At 40.8% G+C, this 18,771-nt stretch overlaps 2 protein-coding genes across 16 annotated transcripts in view; both read right to left on the bottom strand.

The window, feature by feature from the left end:
* Positions 1–17,736, bottom strand: part of LOC131689266 (uncharacterized) — a 169,544-nt gene extending 151,808 nt beyond the window's left edge. Inside the window, exon 1 of one of the 2 annotated variants that reach the window (XM_058974230.1) lies at positions 1,774–17,736. In XM_058974230.1, coding sequence (XP_058830213.1) covers positions 9,375–13,154 — 3,780 coding nt within the window. In that variant the 5' untranslated portion in view covers positions 13,155–17,736 and the 3' untranslated portion in view covers positions 1,774–9,374. The remainder of the gene's footprint in view (positions 1–1,773) is intronic. The other variant, XM_058974231.1, reaches the window with a different exon arrangement.
* Positions 1–18,771, bottom strand: part of LOC131689268 (voltage-gated potassium channel subunit beta-2) — a 1,724,569-nt gene that overhangs the window by 127,390 nt on the left and 1,578,408 nt on the right. The gene's annotated exons all lie outside the window — the stretch shown is intronic.

Below are 18,771 nucleotides of genomic sequence, written 5' to 3'. Positions count from 1 at the left end.
AAATGCCCATCAAAATCGATCAGAACCTGCTAGAGTCGAATGGAAATCGTCATTTTTCATAAATTTCTCTCTACATTCGGAAAGTGTTATCCTCGTTATTAATCATCGTATTACGTTTTCGTCTCAACTCGACGCATTCCCAAAATAAAAACCTGTTTTAATCCACCTAGTGGTGCAATTGCGCTTGTCTCATTTGTCCAGGCTACGATTCCATGGCTGGTTATGTTCAATACAATGGTGGAAATGAATATTACATGTTCAGTACGACTTGCACATACATACAATGGATCGACAGCCGCGATCTTGAGATGCTATGTGATACTGAATCATCGCTTGAAACCAGCGGCGGATCATGGAGAAAGATCCGGGAGGTCCAGGTCCTGCCGAAAATTTTCAACTTGTTAAGAAATTTTAAACTGGTTTAAATTTCAAAGTAGCAACCCCTTACTGCATACTCCCTCCGGGCCAGTATGATTGACGATTTTTGGAGTGATTGCATAACCTTTCTATATGAGAAAGGCAAAAATGTACCAAAGTCCAAAGAAGTAAATTTTTGTCAAACACCTCAATGTTTCATGCATTTTAAAGTCGAAAATACAAATTTGATTTAGAATATTTTTCATTTCAGTTTATATGGGAATTAGCTGTATGATTGCACTCTTCAACTCGTCACTCCGGAACCGGAAGTCCAATCAATAAAAAATTCAATAGCAGCCGAAGGGAAGGTTGTACCTTTCATTTGAGACTAACTTTGTGCAAATCGGTCCAGCCATCTATGAGAAACAGAGGTCACATTTTTTTCCACATACACACATACACACACATACATACACACAGACATTTTCCGATCTCGACGAACTCAGTCGATTGGCATATGACACTCGGTTCTCCGGGTCGGGATTAGATTGACGAATTTTAGAGTGAATGAGAAAGGCAAAAACATTTTTAGCAAATGTTGAAAGTTATGCATTTTTTGGTGAGCAGTTCTATGTTTCATAGACATTAAATCAATTTTAACTTGGCTTCCTATTAAATAAAGACCCTTATGACAGTACATTTCTACAAAAAAGAGCTCAACTTGAAAATAAATTTGAGGGTTATGATTGATTACAGAACTCTGGAATTTTCTATTGGAATGTTTTTAGGCAGGAATTTGATATTGATGCTATTAGACAACTGTGAAATCAAGACCAATAGATCAGTTACATATCAGGACCCCATTCCGACAATTTACCAAAAGTCCTCATGACGTTTACAACAACAGGTTATCAATCTACGGATCAGATAATTGTTATTGTAATATTGAATTAAATCAGTCTGCATCAATAAATTTTCAACTACAATCCAATATTTTTTTTTGGTGTGGTGGAGGGGGTTGTATGGTGTTAAACCCCAAAACCTTCTTTTGGCTACGCCGTTGCTTGGAGCTATTTATTTCGCTTTCCATTTTCCGATATGTTTCAGATCGATCCGATGGTTATAAGTTAGAATGAACATTTTTGTACTGATAAGTTATCAAGTTCCTTCCAGACAACTTGGAAGTGTTCGGTGATTATTTCTAGCGGTTGTAGATAGTAAAATGAAATACAAAATTCGTTTTATCGAAATAATGTTTAGCTTATTTCAATGGATTATTACTATATTGAACAATAAATAGGCGACAAAGAGTAATCAACAAACAACAAGCCATAATTTTTAAAGTATTCAAAATAGTTATTTAAAGTCTTTAGTAAAGTTATTCGCAAAAGCAAGAGCTACAAATTTGCTGAAGACATCATTTCGATATAATCACTTCTAAGAAAATTTGTGAAAACATTTCACTCATAGGGGGATTAATCAGCAAAACCACAATACCAAATGAAAGGGCATATTGCCTCCATTAAATTCTCCGAAGATACTATTGACCTAAAATAAGCCGTTTTGGCGTTAATAATAGATTTGGTTTTTGGTCATATTTCTGGCAATGGGAAATGATAAAAATCTTTCGTCCGCATTTAATGTTAAATATCTCTTTTGATAATAGTCCGATTTTAACCATCTATAGCTTGTTCGACAGGTATTCGTTAAAGCTGTCTAAAAACATATAAACTGGTAATCTATATTGTCAATTTCGGCAGATAATTTAAAAAAAAACTGCAAAAAACGCCATTTTTACGCATTCAAACATTCATATCTTGGAAACTAAACATCAGAATCAAAAACAAATTAATAGCGTTCATACTGTTTTTAGTTCTTCCATTTAAAATTGGTTTGGATAAGATCGGTTCAGCCATTGCTGAGAAACACGAATGAGAATTTGTCCGTTACATACACACACACAGCCACACACACACACAGACATTGTCCCAAATCGTCGAGCTGAGTCAATTGGTATATAAGACTCGGCCCTCCGGGCCTCGGAAAAAATCTTGAAAGTTTGAGCGAATTCTATACATTTCTTTTATAAGAAATGTAAAACTGTATAAAACTAGCCTAAAATTTTTGTTTGATTTTAAACATTATAAGAAAATTGGCATGACATTTTCGGTGTCGCAATAATTTCGTGTTCGCCCTTTAATTGCCTCCAATTCCTTCTTTTTCCCCAGATGTGATTTTTTTTTGTTCGAGATCTTTTGCTTACTTTGCTCGTTTTAATAATTTCGAGTTCTTTTGCCTGTTGTGCTCGTTTTTAGTAAATTTCTTTTTTTGTAATATTGTTTTAGACTCGAGATGGATAATGTATTTTTTGCCTTTCTCATATAGAAAGGTTATGCAATCACTCTGTAAAACGTCAACCTAATCCCGGTCCGGAGGGCCGAGTGTCATATCCCATTCGACTCAGTTCGTCCAGATCGGAAAAAGTCTGTTTGTGTGTGTGTGTGTATCTGTGTGTGTATGTGTGTGTGTATGTATGTGCGTATGTGTCAAATAATGTCACTCATTTTTCTCAGAGATGGATGGACCGATTTGCCCAAACTTAGTCTCAAATGAAAGGTGCAACCTTCCCATCAGCTGCTATTGAATTTTGGATCGATCGGAATTCCGGTTCCGGAATTACGGGTTTAAGAGTGTGGCCACACAGAAATTTCTCATATAAACTATACGAAAAATTAAAAACAGAATATTTATTTTTGATGCTAAATGTCTTCAAGGTGCATGAAACGTCGAGATTTGATGCAAACTCGAAAAAAAAATTTGACTACGATTCACTTTTATGGATTTTGCCACATGTTTGCCTTTCTCATATAGAAAGGTTTGGCAATCACTCTGAAAAACGTCAACCTAATCCCGGCAAAAAAAAATTTTTGACTCGCATAAGGTTTCTGGATTTTAACAGGGGCGTAGTTGATGGTTTACGGAGAGGGGTTACACCCCCCCTCTACTGTTCACTCCCCTCCCTTAAAAATCTCCTTTAATCACCCCTCAGACCACCACCCCATCCAGCCCTCATACTCCTCCCTTTCAACTCCATCATCTTTGAACCACCACTATATCACAAAGCATACCAATTTAAGCTGGGGAGTCGTTCGTTCATGGGACTTTCGCCCTTCTCACCCAGCCACCCCCGCATGACAAAATGAGTTAGCAAGCAGATAACATTGATCTAATGCTGATTAGGATGATAAAGTATAATATTTTTTTGTTTCAAGTGTTTCACCGTCGACACGTAGCTCATCAAGTTCGTGGCTGGCAAGCCGTTGTGTATAAGTGCAAAGTGTACTAAGAATGTAATGGACATTTCCACAATTATGTTGAACATAAACAGCCTCCGTGCCATAGTTTAGAGGAATGAGAAAGGCACAATTGCACCGCTAGGTGGATTAAAACAGGTTTTTGTGTGTTGCTCGAGTTGTTTTTTTGTAATTGTATTCTTTTCATAATATTTCTTCCATAATATAATTTTTTTTCCATAGTATTTTTTTTCAAAATATTTTTCATAGTATTTTTTTAAAAATGTTTTGTGTCGACAACATTTGTCGAAGCGAGGTAAGTATTTCGTCGGAATACTTGGTTGTCTTCCTTCCTGTCTATTGTGGTTTCGTGTATGTTGCTTCGGCATCTCCCCCTATCCAATTGAGGTTGACCCAAATTGGCAACAAATGGGTTCCGTTTTTGGCAACATTTTTGTTGGTCGTAACAAGTCTTTTAGAAATGTGCAAAACATATTTTTTGTATCAATTTATATCACATTTGACTTCATTTCCAAACATGGGAGTCATATTAACCCTCAAAGGCGCAAACCAATTTTTTTAATGTTGTGAACATTGTCTCATAGCTTCAATACATTACTGTGATAATTTTGAGATGTTTTTCCGCAATGTTGTTTTAAAACAGTGTTATGTATTTAAGGGTTACCTATATTTTACACTATACGTGTTTTATTTAATCATTACAATAAGTGTAGAGATGCATTATTTATGTAGGGGAATGTGTTCGGTTGTCGGAACACTTTTGTTTTTGGCTCACAACATTACTCCAATTAAACAATATATGGGAATAAACATACCAATAGAAAGCTAGAGGCATTAGCTAATAACTTATCGAAGAATTTATTTTCATTTGTCAACTTAAAAAAAAGTTATTAACAATTTAGTAAAATGATAACTGTTTACCATTTTGAAAAATGTGGTCGGTTGTCGGGACCCTAAAAAAATTTACTAAAAATGGAAAAATATGAATGATGATCATCACTGAATCGATTAGTTATAATTAATTAATATCAACAGACACAGTGTGGTCCTAATGATAATTTCTTAATCTATTTAAAAAGTCAAATTGTAATCTGCTACGGGGAATGTGAAGATCGAACTCGGAAGACACTCTATTGAAGGTCCGCTGCAAACCAATGATGGCACCGTTTACTCCATAGTTAGTCTGGCGAAGAGGTAATCGGAGGAATAAATTATTGCGAAGGGCGCGAGGGCGAACGTTCATGTTTATCGCACTGAGAAGCCGGGGCAGTCAATTCGATCTTGTAAAATATCCGAAATCGTCATAGCACGGAATAGATCCCGTCGCGTTCATACTGTTTTTTAGTTCTTCCATTTAAAATTGGTTTGGATAAGATCGGTTCAGCCATTGCTGAGAAACACGAATGAGAATTTGTCCGTTACATACACACACACACACAGACATTGTCCCAAATCGTCGAGCTGAGTCAATTGGTATATAAGACTCGGCCCTCCGGGCCTCGGAAAAAATCTTGAAAGTTTGAGCGAATTCTATACATTTCTTTTATAAGAAATGTAAAACTGTATAAAACTAGCCTAAAATTTTTGTTTGATTTTAAACATTATAAGAAAATTGGCATGACATTTTCGGTGTCGCAATAATTTCGTGTTCGCCCTTTAATTGCCTCCAATTCCTTCTTTTTCCCCAGATGTGATTTTTTTTGTTCGAGATCTTTTGCTTACTTTGCTCGTTTTAATAATTTCGAGTTCTTTTGCCTGTTGTGCTCGTTTTTAGTAAATTTCTTTTTTTGTAATATTGTTTTAGACTCGAGATGGATAATGTATTTTTTGCCTTTCTCATATAGAAAGGTTATGCAATCACTCTGTAAAATGTCAACCTAATCCCGGTCCGGAGGGCCGAGTGTCATATCCCATTCGACTCAGTTCGTCCAGATCGGAAAAAGTCTGTATGTGTGTGTGTGTGTGTGTGTGTGTGTGTATCTGTGTGTGTATGTGTGTGTATGTATGTGCGTATGTGTCAAATAATGTCACTCATTTTTCTCAGAGATGGATGGACCGATTTGCCCAAACTTAGTCTCAAATGAAAGGTGCAACCTTCCCATCGGCTGCTATTGAATTTTGGATCTATCGGAATTCCGGTTCCGGAATTACGGGTTTAAGAGTGCGGCCACACAGAAATTTCTCATATAAACTATACGAAAAATTAAAAACAGAATATTTATTTTTGATGCTAAATGTCTTCAAGGTGCATGAAACGTCGAGATTTGATGCAAACTCGAAAAAAAAATTTGACTACGATTCACTTTTATGGATTTTGCCACATGTTTGCCTTTCTCATATAGAAAGGTTTGGCAATCACTCTGAAAAACGTCAACCTAATCCCGGCAAAAAAAATTTTTTGACTCGCATAAGGTTTCTGGATTTTAACAGGGGCGTAGTTGATGGTTTACGGGGAGGGGTTACATCCCCCCTCTACTGTTCACTTCCTTCCCTTAAAAATCTCCTTTAATCACCCCTCAGACCACCACCCCATCCAGCCCTCATACTCCTCCCTTTCAACTCCATCATCTTTGAACCACCACTATATCACAAAGCATACCAATTTAAGCTGGGGAGTCGTTCGTTCATGGGACTTTCGCCCTTCTCACCCAGCCACCCCCGCATGACAAAATGAGTTAGCAAGCAGATAACATTGATCTAATGCTGATTAGGATGATAAAGTATGATATTTTTTTGTTTCAAGTGTTTCACCGTCGACACGTAGCTCATCAAGTTCGTGGCTGGCAAGCCGTTGTGTATAAGTGCAAAGTGTACTAAGAATGTAATGGACATTTCCACAATTATGTTGAACATAAACAGCCTCCGTGCCATAGTTTAGAGGAATGAGAAAGGCACAATTGCACCGCTAGGTGGATAAAAACAGGTTTTTGTGTGTTGCTCGAGTTGTTTTTTTTTGTAATTGTATTCTTTTCATAATATTTCTTCCATAATATAATTTTTTTTCCATAGTATTTTTTTTCAAAATATTTTTCATAGTATTTTTTTAAAAATGTTTTTTGTCGAAGCGAGGTAAGTATTTCGTCGGAATACTTGGTTGTCTTCCTTCCTGTCTATTGTGGTTTCGTGTATGTTGCTTCGGCATCTCCCCCTATCCAATTGAGGTTGACCCAAATTGGCAACAAATGGGTTCCGTTTTTGGCAACATTTTTGTTGGTCGTAACAAGTCTTTTAGAAATGTGCAAAACATATTTTTTGTATCAATTTATATCACATTTGACTTCATTTCCAAACATGGGAGTTATATTAACCCTCAAAGGCGCAAATCAATTTTTTTAATGTTGTGAACATTGTCTCATAGCTTCAATACATTACTGTGATAATTTTGAAATGTTTTTCCGCAATGTTGTTTTAAAACAGTGTTATGTATCTAAGAGTTACCTATATTTTAAACTATACGTGTTTTATTTAATCATTACAATAAGTGTAGAGATCAGGCATTGTAATTCTCTCTCACTCACGCGAGAAGAAGCTTATCCGATGTCCAAGTTTTCCGAGATAAGATGAGTCGCAAAATTCTCCGTCTCCACAAATAGCATGATAATGATTTTCCGGATAAAATTTATTTGACTTTTTCCTTCTCACCGGAGAAAGTGATAAAATTTTAATTTCGTGGAAATCAATTGAAACTTCAAAAAACACACTTAATTACAAAGAAAAGCGGCAAAGAAGTATGATAGACTTGTGTTGGACCCTGTTGTGTTTGATCATTCAAAAGACAGGTACGACGTGCGGCTAATATTTAAGTTCCGGAAGGAAGGTTGTAGACCAGCAAAGAGACCACGGAATTTACGGGTCGGATTGGCGAATTTGAATCCGAAATATTTCAGTGGACACGAAACTTCGGTAGGGTTCGGTGTAACGAAATTCAAACTTCTGCTACGCGGTCGACTGCACCTTTATTAAAAAACCTTAGCACTTGGGTAGCGTTGAAATTTATTCTTCGTGGTCCGTTCTCGGTGGTGGTTTATTTCAATATGACTGTACCTTGAAGGCAATATTTCAGTTGACGTATACATTTTAGTGTTAGTGGCCGGTCATACATGTATGCAAAATTTCCCTTCACCTAAATTTGTGGGTTCGGCTAATATACAGAAAAAAACATCGAATCCGAACATCGCCCCCACCTTGAAATACAATATTTCAAAACTTAGACTACCTACTGCAATTCAGAGCCCACTATCTTACTAATACTATTGCAGCAGTTGCTTATCTCATTGCTACTATATGTATACCTAATACTATGATCCTATATCTGTTCATAAATTCATTTTGACATTTCAGAAATACAAAGTAAACACTGTAGCGTGGTAGCATTTTAATACTACATATTGCTGTTTCGGTCGATTTCGTCGGGGTTGTTCTCATCTATCTCCAACGTTTCATCGGACTGGGTTGTTTGATCTCCTACTGCTTGATCGTCGGCGGTTTCCAGAGGTAACAAGCATATTTTTGTGACCGGTCGTTTGATGATTCCACGGCTCGTTTTAAGTGAAACTACACGGGTGAGGTTATCCTTCCCTGGATGCACGGAAATGATTCGCGCTAGGGGCCATTTGACTGGAATTTGGAATTCATCCACAATCACAACCAAGCGCCCCGGCTGAATGTCGGTGTTTGGATTGCACGTCCTTGTCACACGTTGCAGCTCTTGCAGGTACTCAGTTCGCCAACAGTGCCAAAATTGCTGATTTATTCTTTGCAGGTGTTGATAGTGGTCCAATTTTCCATGTTTTATATGGCAAATGTCAGGTTCTGGTAGTGCATGCAAGCTCGCTCCGATTAAAAAGTGTGCTGGAGTAATGCAGGACAGGTCGTTTGGATCGTCAGTCATTGGTACAAGTGGGCGCGAGTTCATGCTCGCTTCTATTTGAGTTAGTAAGGTTGCCATATCCTCAAAGTTGAGTTTTGTGTTTCCCAACTGGCGATACATTTGTTTCTTTGCCACTTTCACTGCTGCCTCCCACAGGCCACCAAAGTGTGGAGCCTTTGTTGGATTCAGGTGCCAGACGATAAATTCCTGGGAGCATGCTTCGTGTATAGCGGTTCGGTGATTAAGCAGTGATTGGCGCAGTTCATCCAGCTCATTTTTCGCACCCTCGAAATTCTTGCCGTTGTCGGAATATATATTGGCAGGGCGACCGCGACGTGCAATAAAACGACGAAGCGCACAAAGAAATGCTTTCGTTGATAAGTCGCTGACTAATTCTATGTGTACAGCCTTTGTGCAGAAACAGATGAAAATGCAGATGTATGCTTTGACGGCTGCAGCACGCTTATGAATTGGCTTCAAATATACCGGACCGGCAAAGTACACACCGGTTGTGGTGAAAGGTCTGCTAGGTGTGACTCGATGAACAGGTAGTTGGCCCATCTGCTGCGCAATGGGAACAGGACAGGCTCGGGCGCACTGGTAGCAGTTTCGCAACACACTCCGAACCAATCTTCTGCCATTGACAGGCCAATAAGTTTCTCGCAAAGCACTGAGCGTTAAACGTCCCCCTCCGTGTATTAACTTGAGGTGATAAAAGTTGGCTATCATGCGAGCGTAAGGGTGGAAGTTTGGTAGGAGGGCTGGGTGTTTGGATAGGTATGGCTGTTCTGACAGACGTAGTCTCCCCCCCACTCGGATGGTACCTTCAGGATCTATGAACGGACATAGCGCACGTATGTGCGAGCGTTTCGAAAGGATTTCAAATTGTGTATTTCTTCTTTAAATGAATCAGCTTGGGCTAGTTGGATTAGACGTGTATTCGCTGCTGCTATGTTCTGGACGGATAAAAGCTGATTAGGTGGTTGATCAACAAACGGGACTGGTTGTGATCTGGTTTTTGCTTGCGCGTTTTTTATGAATTTGAAGCAATATGCGACGATTCGAACTAGGCGTTTGTAGGAGGAACACAAGTTGAAAATAGAATTGTGAGCTGGGTGCGAGCTCACAACTGAAACGATTTGCTGTTTTCGTCGTTCAATTCCCTGCTCAGGATAATCGGGAATATTCGTAATTGGCCAACCGTTTTGTAGAAATCCGAGCCAATCAGGTCCGTTCGTCCACAACTTGCTGATTAAAAATTCGTCAACTTCCATTCCTCTCGATACTAAATCGGCGGGGTTTTGTTTGCCAGCTACGTGATTCCAGAAAGATCCCTGAGTAGTCGTTTGTATTTCCGAGACCCGATTTGCAACGAATGTTTTCCATACGTTCGGTTCTGACCTTAGCCATTGTAGTGTTACCATTGAGTCCGACCAGAAATATGAAGCAGTTACTTCTATGTTGAGGGCTTGAATGACGCAGCTGTGAAGTTTCGCAGCCAAGTCTGCTGCACATAGCTCAAGGCGCGGGAGCGTTACACGTTTCAATGGTGCCACGCGTGATTTGGAAGCCAACAGCTTTACGCGAATATTGCCGTGTGTGTCGATGGAGCGTGCGTAAATACAGCAGCCGTACGCTTGTTCCGAAGCGTCGGCAAAGGTGTGTAACTGTACTTTTGAATTTGGGAGCAGAGCGTAGCGATCAATACGAAAATTGGAGAGTTGTTGGAGTTGCTGTACATATCTTTTCCATTTCACTTGTACCGGCTCGGGAATTTCGTCATCCCAACCGCAAGACAACGACCAAAGCTGTTGCATGATTATCTTGGCACGAACGATCACAGGCGAAACTAAACCCAGTGGGTCAAATAGTTGCGAGATAGCGGAAAGGATTGAACGTTTTGTTAGCTTGTCTGCTTTCTGGCGCATTTCAGGGTCAAATCGAAGTGTGTCGTATTTTGGTTCCCAACATATTCCGAGAGTTTTAACTGTCTCTTCAGTGTCGAATCGATGTTCGTTCTGCACGGCTATCTTATCTTCATCTAAATCCTTCAGAACCCGTTGCTCATTTGAAGCCCATTTGCGTAAACTACATCCTCCCTTGCCGAGCAGATCAATGAGCTCGTTTCGCACGCATATTGCTTCCGTTATTGTTGATGCCCCTCCAATGAAGTCATCCACGTAAAATCCCTTCCGCAAGGCGGGTGCACCGTTTGGGTAGGCTGATCCTTCATCACAAGCAAGTTGCTGGAGCGTACGCGTGGCTAAGAAGGAGGATGGTGCCATACCATATGTGACGGTCAGCAACTCAAATATTTGAATAGGCTGGTCGGGATGGAAACGCCAAAAAATGCGCTGCAGGGCTGTATCTTCTGGGTGGAGCAGAACCTGTCGGTACATTTTTTCTATATCAGCTACTAGTGCAACGGGGTAAGTTCTGAATCGAAGAACAATAGCAACAAGATCGTCTTGCACAACGGGACCTACGAGTAGTGATTCATTCAGCGAGAAACCAGTGCTGGTCTTGGCAGAGGCATCGAATACCACCCGCACTTTAGTAGTAGTGCTGGCATCTTTAATTACTGGGTGGTGCGGGAGAAAGCAGTATGCTGCCGAAGCATTGCAATCTTCATTTTCAACAAGGCGCATGTGCCCAAGAGAAAGATATTCTGCCATAAATCGATGGCATTCGTCTTTCAACTGTGGGTTCCTTTCTAGTCTTCGTTCAAGCAACTCGAACCGTTTTCGAGCTATCGTTTCAGAGCAACCTAACATCGTCTCGAAATTGGGGTGTCGTGGAAGGCGAACTACGTAGCGCCCTTCTGGTGTTCGAGAAACAATTCTCGCGTAGAATTTCTCGCATTCTTTCTCCTGTGGTGAACGATCGGTTCTAATTGGCAATTCTTCCATCTTCCAAAATTTTTCTAGCCTTTCATCAAGCGAAACCAAGGGCATCGATCGGATACTGCACGTGAACGTAGAACTTGGAGAATCTTCGGAGTTAACAGATCCTGATACGAGCCATCCAAAAACGCTGTCGATTAATAGTGGCAAGGACTTGGACAGTTCGATCCTTGCTGCGGACGTAAAAAAGGTGAAAAAATGTTCGTTGCTGATGAGCAAATCAATGCTACTGCCGTTGTTGAATCCTGGATCAGCAAGGAATAAGTCATCAGGAATTTTCCAGTGGTCAACAGGAAAGTTTTGGCCAGGCAGCCTTGGAATGATTTTCTCTAGTATAATAAAATCTATGTTGCTTGTGAAGTGTTTCCTTCTGGAACGGATCTGTGTCGTCACGGATTCTGTTGCCAGTTTTGGGTGATCCCCAATACCATTAACGATTATGCTTGTTTTTGTACGCCTTAGTCGCAGAAGTTGAGCCATTTTCTCTGTTATCAAATTAGCCTGTGAAGCACAGTCCAAAAGTGCACGAACCAGATGTTCCTTCCCATAGCAGTCCACAATGATAACCACCGCAGTGGGCAAAATAACGTTCTTCTCCCGGGTTCTTAAAGGCATACAGTTTATTTCAGTGGATTGACAAACGGTAGTCATGGCTGACAACACAGGTTCGGTAAGATCTTCGTCACACTGAGTGACATGCACCGTTGCTCGAGTTGGTTGTTGAAACCTCGACGACCTTGAGTCAGGAACCGCTCGCGCATAGGTTTCATCGTAGCCTGGGTGAATCATTGTATGGTGACGCCTTCCACAGACGCGGCAGTTGTCTTGAGAAGGGCACTCTCGAACATAATGGGTACTTCTAAAACAATTCAAGCACAATCGCTTTGAATTGACAACATTCAATCGATCAGAAGTCGACATTTTGGTAAACTTGAAACATTTCAAAAGTGGGTGACGCTGTTCGCAAGCGTGACATTTAAGCGAAGCGCTACCAGAAGCAAAATTCGCTGAGTTTCCGCGACCATCGGATTTTGAAGCAGCCACGTGAGAGCAAACCACGGGGTGCTGTGGAGCGTGGTGATGATTTACGGAAATAGATTCAAGAACACGATTCCTACGATGCAAAAAATCGACAAGATTCTTGTAGGTCGGTTGATTCATGGTTGATGCGTAGTCCTCCCAAGCCTTAAGCGTGTCGTCGTGAAGCCGTGAGCATAGCAAATGCTCAAGAATTGTGCTCCATGCTTCTGTCGGTTCTCCCATCTGGTTCAATCCCTTGACATGTCTCTCGAAGACATCGACAATCGTATGCAACTCAGCAGCGGTTTCTCTTTCCATGCGAGGAATGTCAAATAGCGCTTGTAGGCGTCTTTTTTTCATCAGATATTCATTGGAATATCGATTAACCAGCGTATCCCACGTACTCACATAATCTGCAGCGCAGATATCAACGGACTCGATCAACTGAGCTGCTTCACCTTTCACTGCAGCTCTTAGATAATGAAATTTTTGAATGTCTGGAAGATCCCGGTTCGTATGAATCAACGCATAAAACGTGTCATAGAATACACGCCAATCCTTATAGTCGCCAGAGAACTCCGGCAGTGATATCGACGGCAATTTTAGACCCCTGATTGCGGAAGGACCCCGAGGGAGTGAATTTTGGAGTAGCGATTCATTAGGAATAACGGGAGTAGGTAATTTGGACATTAGGCCAGCTTTTATTTAAAAAAACTGTCTCTCAAACGAGGATCTGTGCTCTAGATTAGTAGCCATACCTTCTGCGCTCGTCTCCAGCTCCTCTAGCGTAGATTGCACTTCTTCTAGCTCTCGTCGAATCTCGTTGAGGTCCTCCATGCGCAGTGACACCTCGAACCTGTCCCGTTCCTCGTCGAAGGCGTCTAGAAATTCCATAGCTCGACTCAGAGATGATGTTAGCGTCGATCGTCGCACCGTAGCACGGTGCTTCTTCGTATAGTCCTCCATCGCAGCAGGTCAATGTCACCTTAATAATGCTTAAATATGCCTTGTATAAAATAACTCAGGAATCTGGATTACTACCGACGGCTTCAAGCGAGCTTCAGTATAAGGTCACGTGGCGAGGAAAATCTTCACAATGGCGTTTATATTTGGAGGGCTTCGTATCCAATTGCTAGCTAATAGCAAATGTCGATTGTGTCCTAACGTGGCTTGGTTTCCCGGATTGGGACTGACGGCGATAACTATAGCAGGAGGAACTCCAAAGTTCTGATGATCGGCAAAAACTCGAAAGGAAAAATAAACTAAAGGGTACCTGGGTTTACAGGCTATGGCGTTGGAATTACAATTACCTGACGCCAATTTAAAGTAGGCGTTGTATTTGATTAATCTTCAATGGCGATCAGCTATGGCGCTCATAAACGGCTTGGTCTCTCGAACTGGGAATGGCTGCTGTCCTTTTAGCAAGTGGCGGCTTGGTAGGTACACCTCAAAGCTCTCGGCGATGACAAACACTCGAAATAGAAATCGAGAATCTAAAGGGCATCTGGTGTAACAGCACGAGGCGTTGGAATCATAATTACCTGACGCCTATTTGTAATAGGCCTTGTATTATAATAGCAAACAGCGATGGCGCCCAAGCGTGGCTTGGCTCCCTGGAACTGGAATGGTGGCAAACAACGGCGTCGAATTCACGTCTCACAATTGCGCCCGGAACCACCTTTTCGGTCAATCCCTAATTAATTCGGCTGCACAATCCTGGTCACGGCACCAAATTTATGTTGGACCCTGTTGTGTTTGATCATTCAAAAGATAGGTACGACGTGCGGCTAATATTTAAGTTCCGGAAGGAAGGTTGTAGACCAGCAAAGAGACCACGGAATTTACGGGTCGGATTGGCGAATTTGAATCCGAAATATTTCAGTGGACACGAAACTTCGGTAGGGTTCGGTGTAACGAAATTCAAACTTCTGCTACGCGGTCGACTGCACCTTTATTAAAAAACCTTAGCACTTGGGTAGCGTTGAAATTTATTCTTCGTGGTCCGTTCTCGGTGGTGGTTTATTTCAATATGACTGTACCTCGAAGGCAATATTTCAGTTGACGTATACATTTTAGTATTAGTGGCCGGTCATACATGTATGCAAAATTTCCCTTCACCTAAATTTGTGGGTTCGGCTAATATACAGAAAAAAAACATCGAATCCGAACAACTTGTTTTTTCGTGTTTTGGAATAACGGCAGCAAAGCAGCGAACGCAAAGAGGATACCATGATAAACTCATTCACTCATTCTCCGGCTGTTTTATTTATCCGGAGAAATAACACGTTGTATTTATCCGGAGAAGTTGTGTGAGTGCCAATAACTTTTCGTGTGAAATGTGAGTTTTTATTGTCACAGTAGCAAACTATCGGGGCGCATTTACTCATATGAGCGATAAATGCAATGCCTGGTAGAGATGCATTATTTATGTAGGGGAATGTGTTCGGTTGTCGGAACACTTTTGTTTTTGGCTCACAACATTACTCCAATTAAACAATATATGGGAATAAACATACCAATAGAAAGCTAGAGGCATTAGCTAATAACTTATCGAAGAATTTAAAAAAAGTTATTAACAGTTTAGTAAAATGATAACTGTTTACCATTTTGAAAAATGTGGTCGGTTGTCGGCACCCTAAAAAAAATTACTAAAAATGGAAAAATATGAATGATGATCATCACTGAATCGATTAGTTATAATTAATTAATATCAACAGACACAGTGTGGTCCTAATGATAATTTCTTAATCTATTTAAAAAGTCAAATTGTAATCTGCTACGGGGAATGTGAAGATCGAACTCGGAAGACACTCTATTGAAGGTCCGCTGCAAACCAATGATGGCACCGTTTACTCCATAGTTAGTCTGGCGAAGAGGTAATCGGAGGAATAAATTATTGCGAAGGGCGCGAGGGCGAACGTTCATGTTTATCGCACTGAGAAGCCGGGGCAGTCAATTCGATCTTGTAAAATATCCGAAATCGTCATAGCACGGAATAGATCCCGTCGCTCTTGCAATGTATCGAGTCCAATAAGCAAACCCCGGCTTTCATATCTTGGCAGCTGGTGAGGGTTGCTCCAAGGCAATCGACGAAGGGCAAACCGAACAAATCTGCGCTGTACTGCCTCAATTCGATGGACACCGTTGAGATAATGAGGGTTCCACACAACTGAACAATATTCCAGAGTTGATAGAACGAGTGAGCAGTAGAGAGATTTCAAGCAGTAAATATCTGAAAAGTGCTTTGATATTCTCATTATGAACCCCAAACAGCGACAATATAGCTGATATGCTGTTTATACGTCAGTTGTTCATCGAGAAAAACTCCGAGATCTTTGACGCAATTCGCTCTGTCAATTGTGGATTCAGCTAGACAGTAATCGAATCGAATTGGCGTTTTTTTCCTCGAGAACGTAATGACCGTACATTTCTTGGGGTTTAGGGTCAATCGGTTGATCTCGCACCATTCCGCAAAGGTTTCCAGTTGGCGTTGAAGGAAAGCTGCATCATCAGTATTCCGGATTCTATGGTATAACTTGAGGTCGTCGGCGAAAGACAACCGTGGTCCTTCTAAACAAAAGTTAACGTCGTTGAAATACAGAAGAAAAATCAATGGACCAAAATGGCTGCCTTGCGGAATACCAGATGAAGCAAAGAACTCTTCGGATACACAATCAACTATCTTGACTGCTAGACGACGATCACTGAGATACGATTGCATCCAACGGAGAATATTAGTACCAAAGCCAAGTCTATCCAATTTTGCCACTGCAATAGCGTGATTTATGTTGTCAAAAGCAGCTGAAAGGTCCGTGTAGATAACGTCAGTTTGAAGGCCGTCCGACATAGCATCTGTAACATATGTTGTGAACGACAGAAGATTCGTAGATGTTGAACGTTTCGGCATAAATCCATGCTGAGTCTCGGAGATATACTGTTTGTAGTGGCTGGAGATGGGTTCCAACACAGCCATTTCAAACAGCTTAGGAACTGCGCTTAGCGTTGTAATACCACGGTAGTTGTCAACTACCTTTTTATCACCTTTTTGTGAACTGGAAACATGAAGGAGGATTTCCAGAGTTCGGGAAATAGTCCGGTTGTTAGCGACAATTGAATCAGATGACAAAGAGGTTCAATTAGACCGACAGAGCATTTTTTTAGAATAATAGTTGGTATACCATCTCGGCCTGCCGAGGTTGAAGCCTTCATTTTGCTAATCGCCAGTTGTACCATATTATTGTCGATATTGATAGAGTGCAAAGACTGGTATGATTAAGGTACATTGAGAGCCGCGCGTGAAGCCTGGGTCGGTGTCAGTTTCTCGTTGGAGAAAACACTCGCGAGCTTTTGAGAGAATAGTTGGCAGATCTCCTGTAAACTAGAGCTCATACGTCCTCCATAGCTCATCGTTGAAGGCAACCCGGATGCCTTTCTTTGCTCGTTTACATGCTTCCAGAATGTTTTAGGTTCGGACTTCAACTTACGTTGCACGTTTCGCAAGTAATCGGCATGGCAACGCTTCGATGTCTTTTTATAAACTTGGTTAACAAGGACGTAGTGTTGTCGCAACACGTAGCCCCCAAACTTGGAGTACTTCTTCAGAGCGGCTCTTTTAGTCGCTTTTAACCGTCTCAGCTCGGCAGTGTGCCACGCTGGGTGCTTAGATTGAAGGCCACTTCTTTTGGGTACATAGCGATCGATAGCATAGCTCATAACATTGGAGAAGGTCTGCACTGCAACGTTGACATGATCATTGTCGAGAATTTCAGTCCAGTGGATATTCGACAGGAAGTCAATAATGCTATTATAGTCGGCTTTTCTAAAATTATAGCTGACGGTGTCAGAAGCATTGCAGTCATGCTTCACTCGAATCGCTTCAAGCAATATATGCAGGGGAGGGTGGTGTCTAACAGTCTTTACCAGGGGAACGGTGCTGCGGTAACTTTTGGCGCGTGGTCAGATTTGCTCGAAAAACAGAGATCAAGGATTCTGTTGTTCTCGTTCACCACATTATTCGTTTGGCGCAGCAGATTTAGACTGTAGCAGTCAAGCAAACTGGTGATACCAGCATGAAAAGATGACAGTTCGGGATCAGCGAACATAAATCCGTCAGAAGCAGAGCGCCATTTTAATCCGGAGAAATTGAAATCACCAACAATCAGGATCTCATCAACCGGGCTTGCTTGAGCGGAAATCCGTTCCAGTGACTCAGTATGTGAATCAACCAATGTCGAATCGCGAGTGCGGTCCGGTGGAAGATAATCCACGCAAAGAAAAAAGATGGGTGGGTAATGTCTGCGACATAACCGGAGAGATGTAGAATACATAAGGAACACGTTCTTCAAATATGTTGATATTCATTGGAATTTTCGGACAAAAGGTGATTTGGGCGAGGAATATTTCAAATTATTCTTTACAAAAATGATGGTGGTCCTGACAAGGACCGTTTTTGTTGGCGTTGTTGGCCTTGGTGGGGAGATGCGCTGGCTTCGATTTTCGTTGGATGCTTCTGACTTCTTACTATTTCCGGGCTTAGCTGTTGTCCAGGAGGTGATTCTGACATGATTGGTGTAGGTGTAGGTCGTCAACCGGTTATAATTTTTCAAGCGTTGTTTACATTTGAAATTAAACCACTGGATCAATTAAAAAAAGTATTGGTCTGTGATATGAAAAGTACGAAATATATCTTCGGGTTTCTGCATTGACGTTTTTGACAAATACAAGATCAATGCATGTGCCTGCAAGTGTAGTTGCTTGTGATGGATCAGAGATCAAACGAAGCTTGAAACATTCATTCATAAAATAAACAAATTTCAAATTCTCTTGTTTTGAAACATCTATGTTGAAGTCGCCTGAAACGACCATTGGAACATTCTGATTTCTAGACTAAATATTCTACATTAAAAGATGGGTGGGTAATGTCTGCGACATAACTGGAGTGTCGTAACTACACTTGTGACGTTAATCCAAATCTAATGATATGCAACGAAATTACGTTTGCATGTGAAATTTTCAAATGATTCGTTATAATTATGGTTAAAAATTCTAATTGGGAATTCTTTTCCATCACCAACTATTTTTCTTTTTTTCGAATCTACAGCATTCTTTGAAAATATTGTTGAAATGTTATTGATGAAAAACTGAAAATGCGTTTGGCAACACTGCTCACTAAATGGATGGTGGGAAGACGCACATTCGTTTTGATTATGCTAGTATTAGTAGCAGGAAAGAATGAAAAGGAACATAGCCCGAAAACGAGCAAGCGAGAGAGCGATAGTAATTCGTATTCGCTCTACTAAACTAAAAA

The sequence above is a fragment of the Topomyia yanbarensis genome, chromosome 3 (genome assembly GCF_030247195.1).
Source record: "Topomyia yanbarensis strain Yona2022 chromosome 3, ASM3024719v1, whole genome shotgun sequence".
Classification (NCBI taxonomy): Eukaryota; Metazoa; Arthropoda; class Insecta; order Diptera; family Culicidae; genus Topomyia; species Topomyia yanbarensis.
The sequence above is the reverse complement of the archived record's forward strand: the minus strand, read 5'-3'. Positions and strand labels throughout refer to the sequence as shown.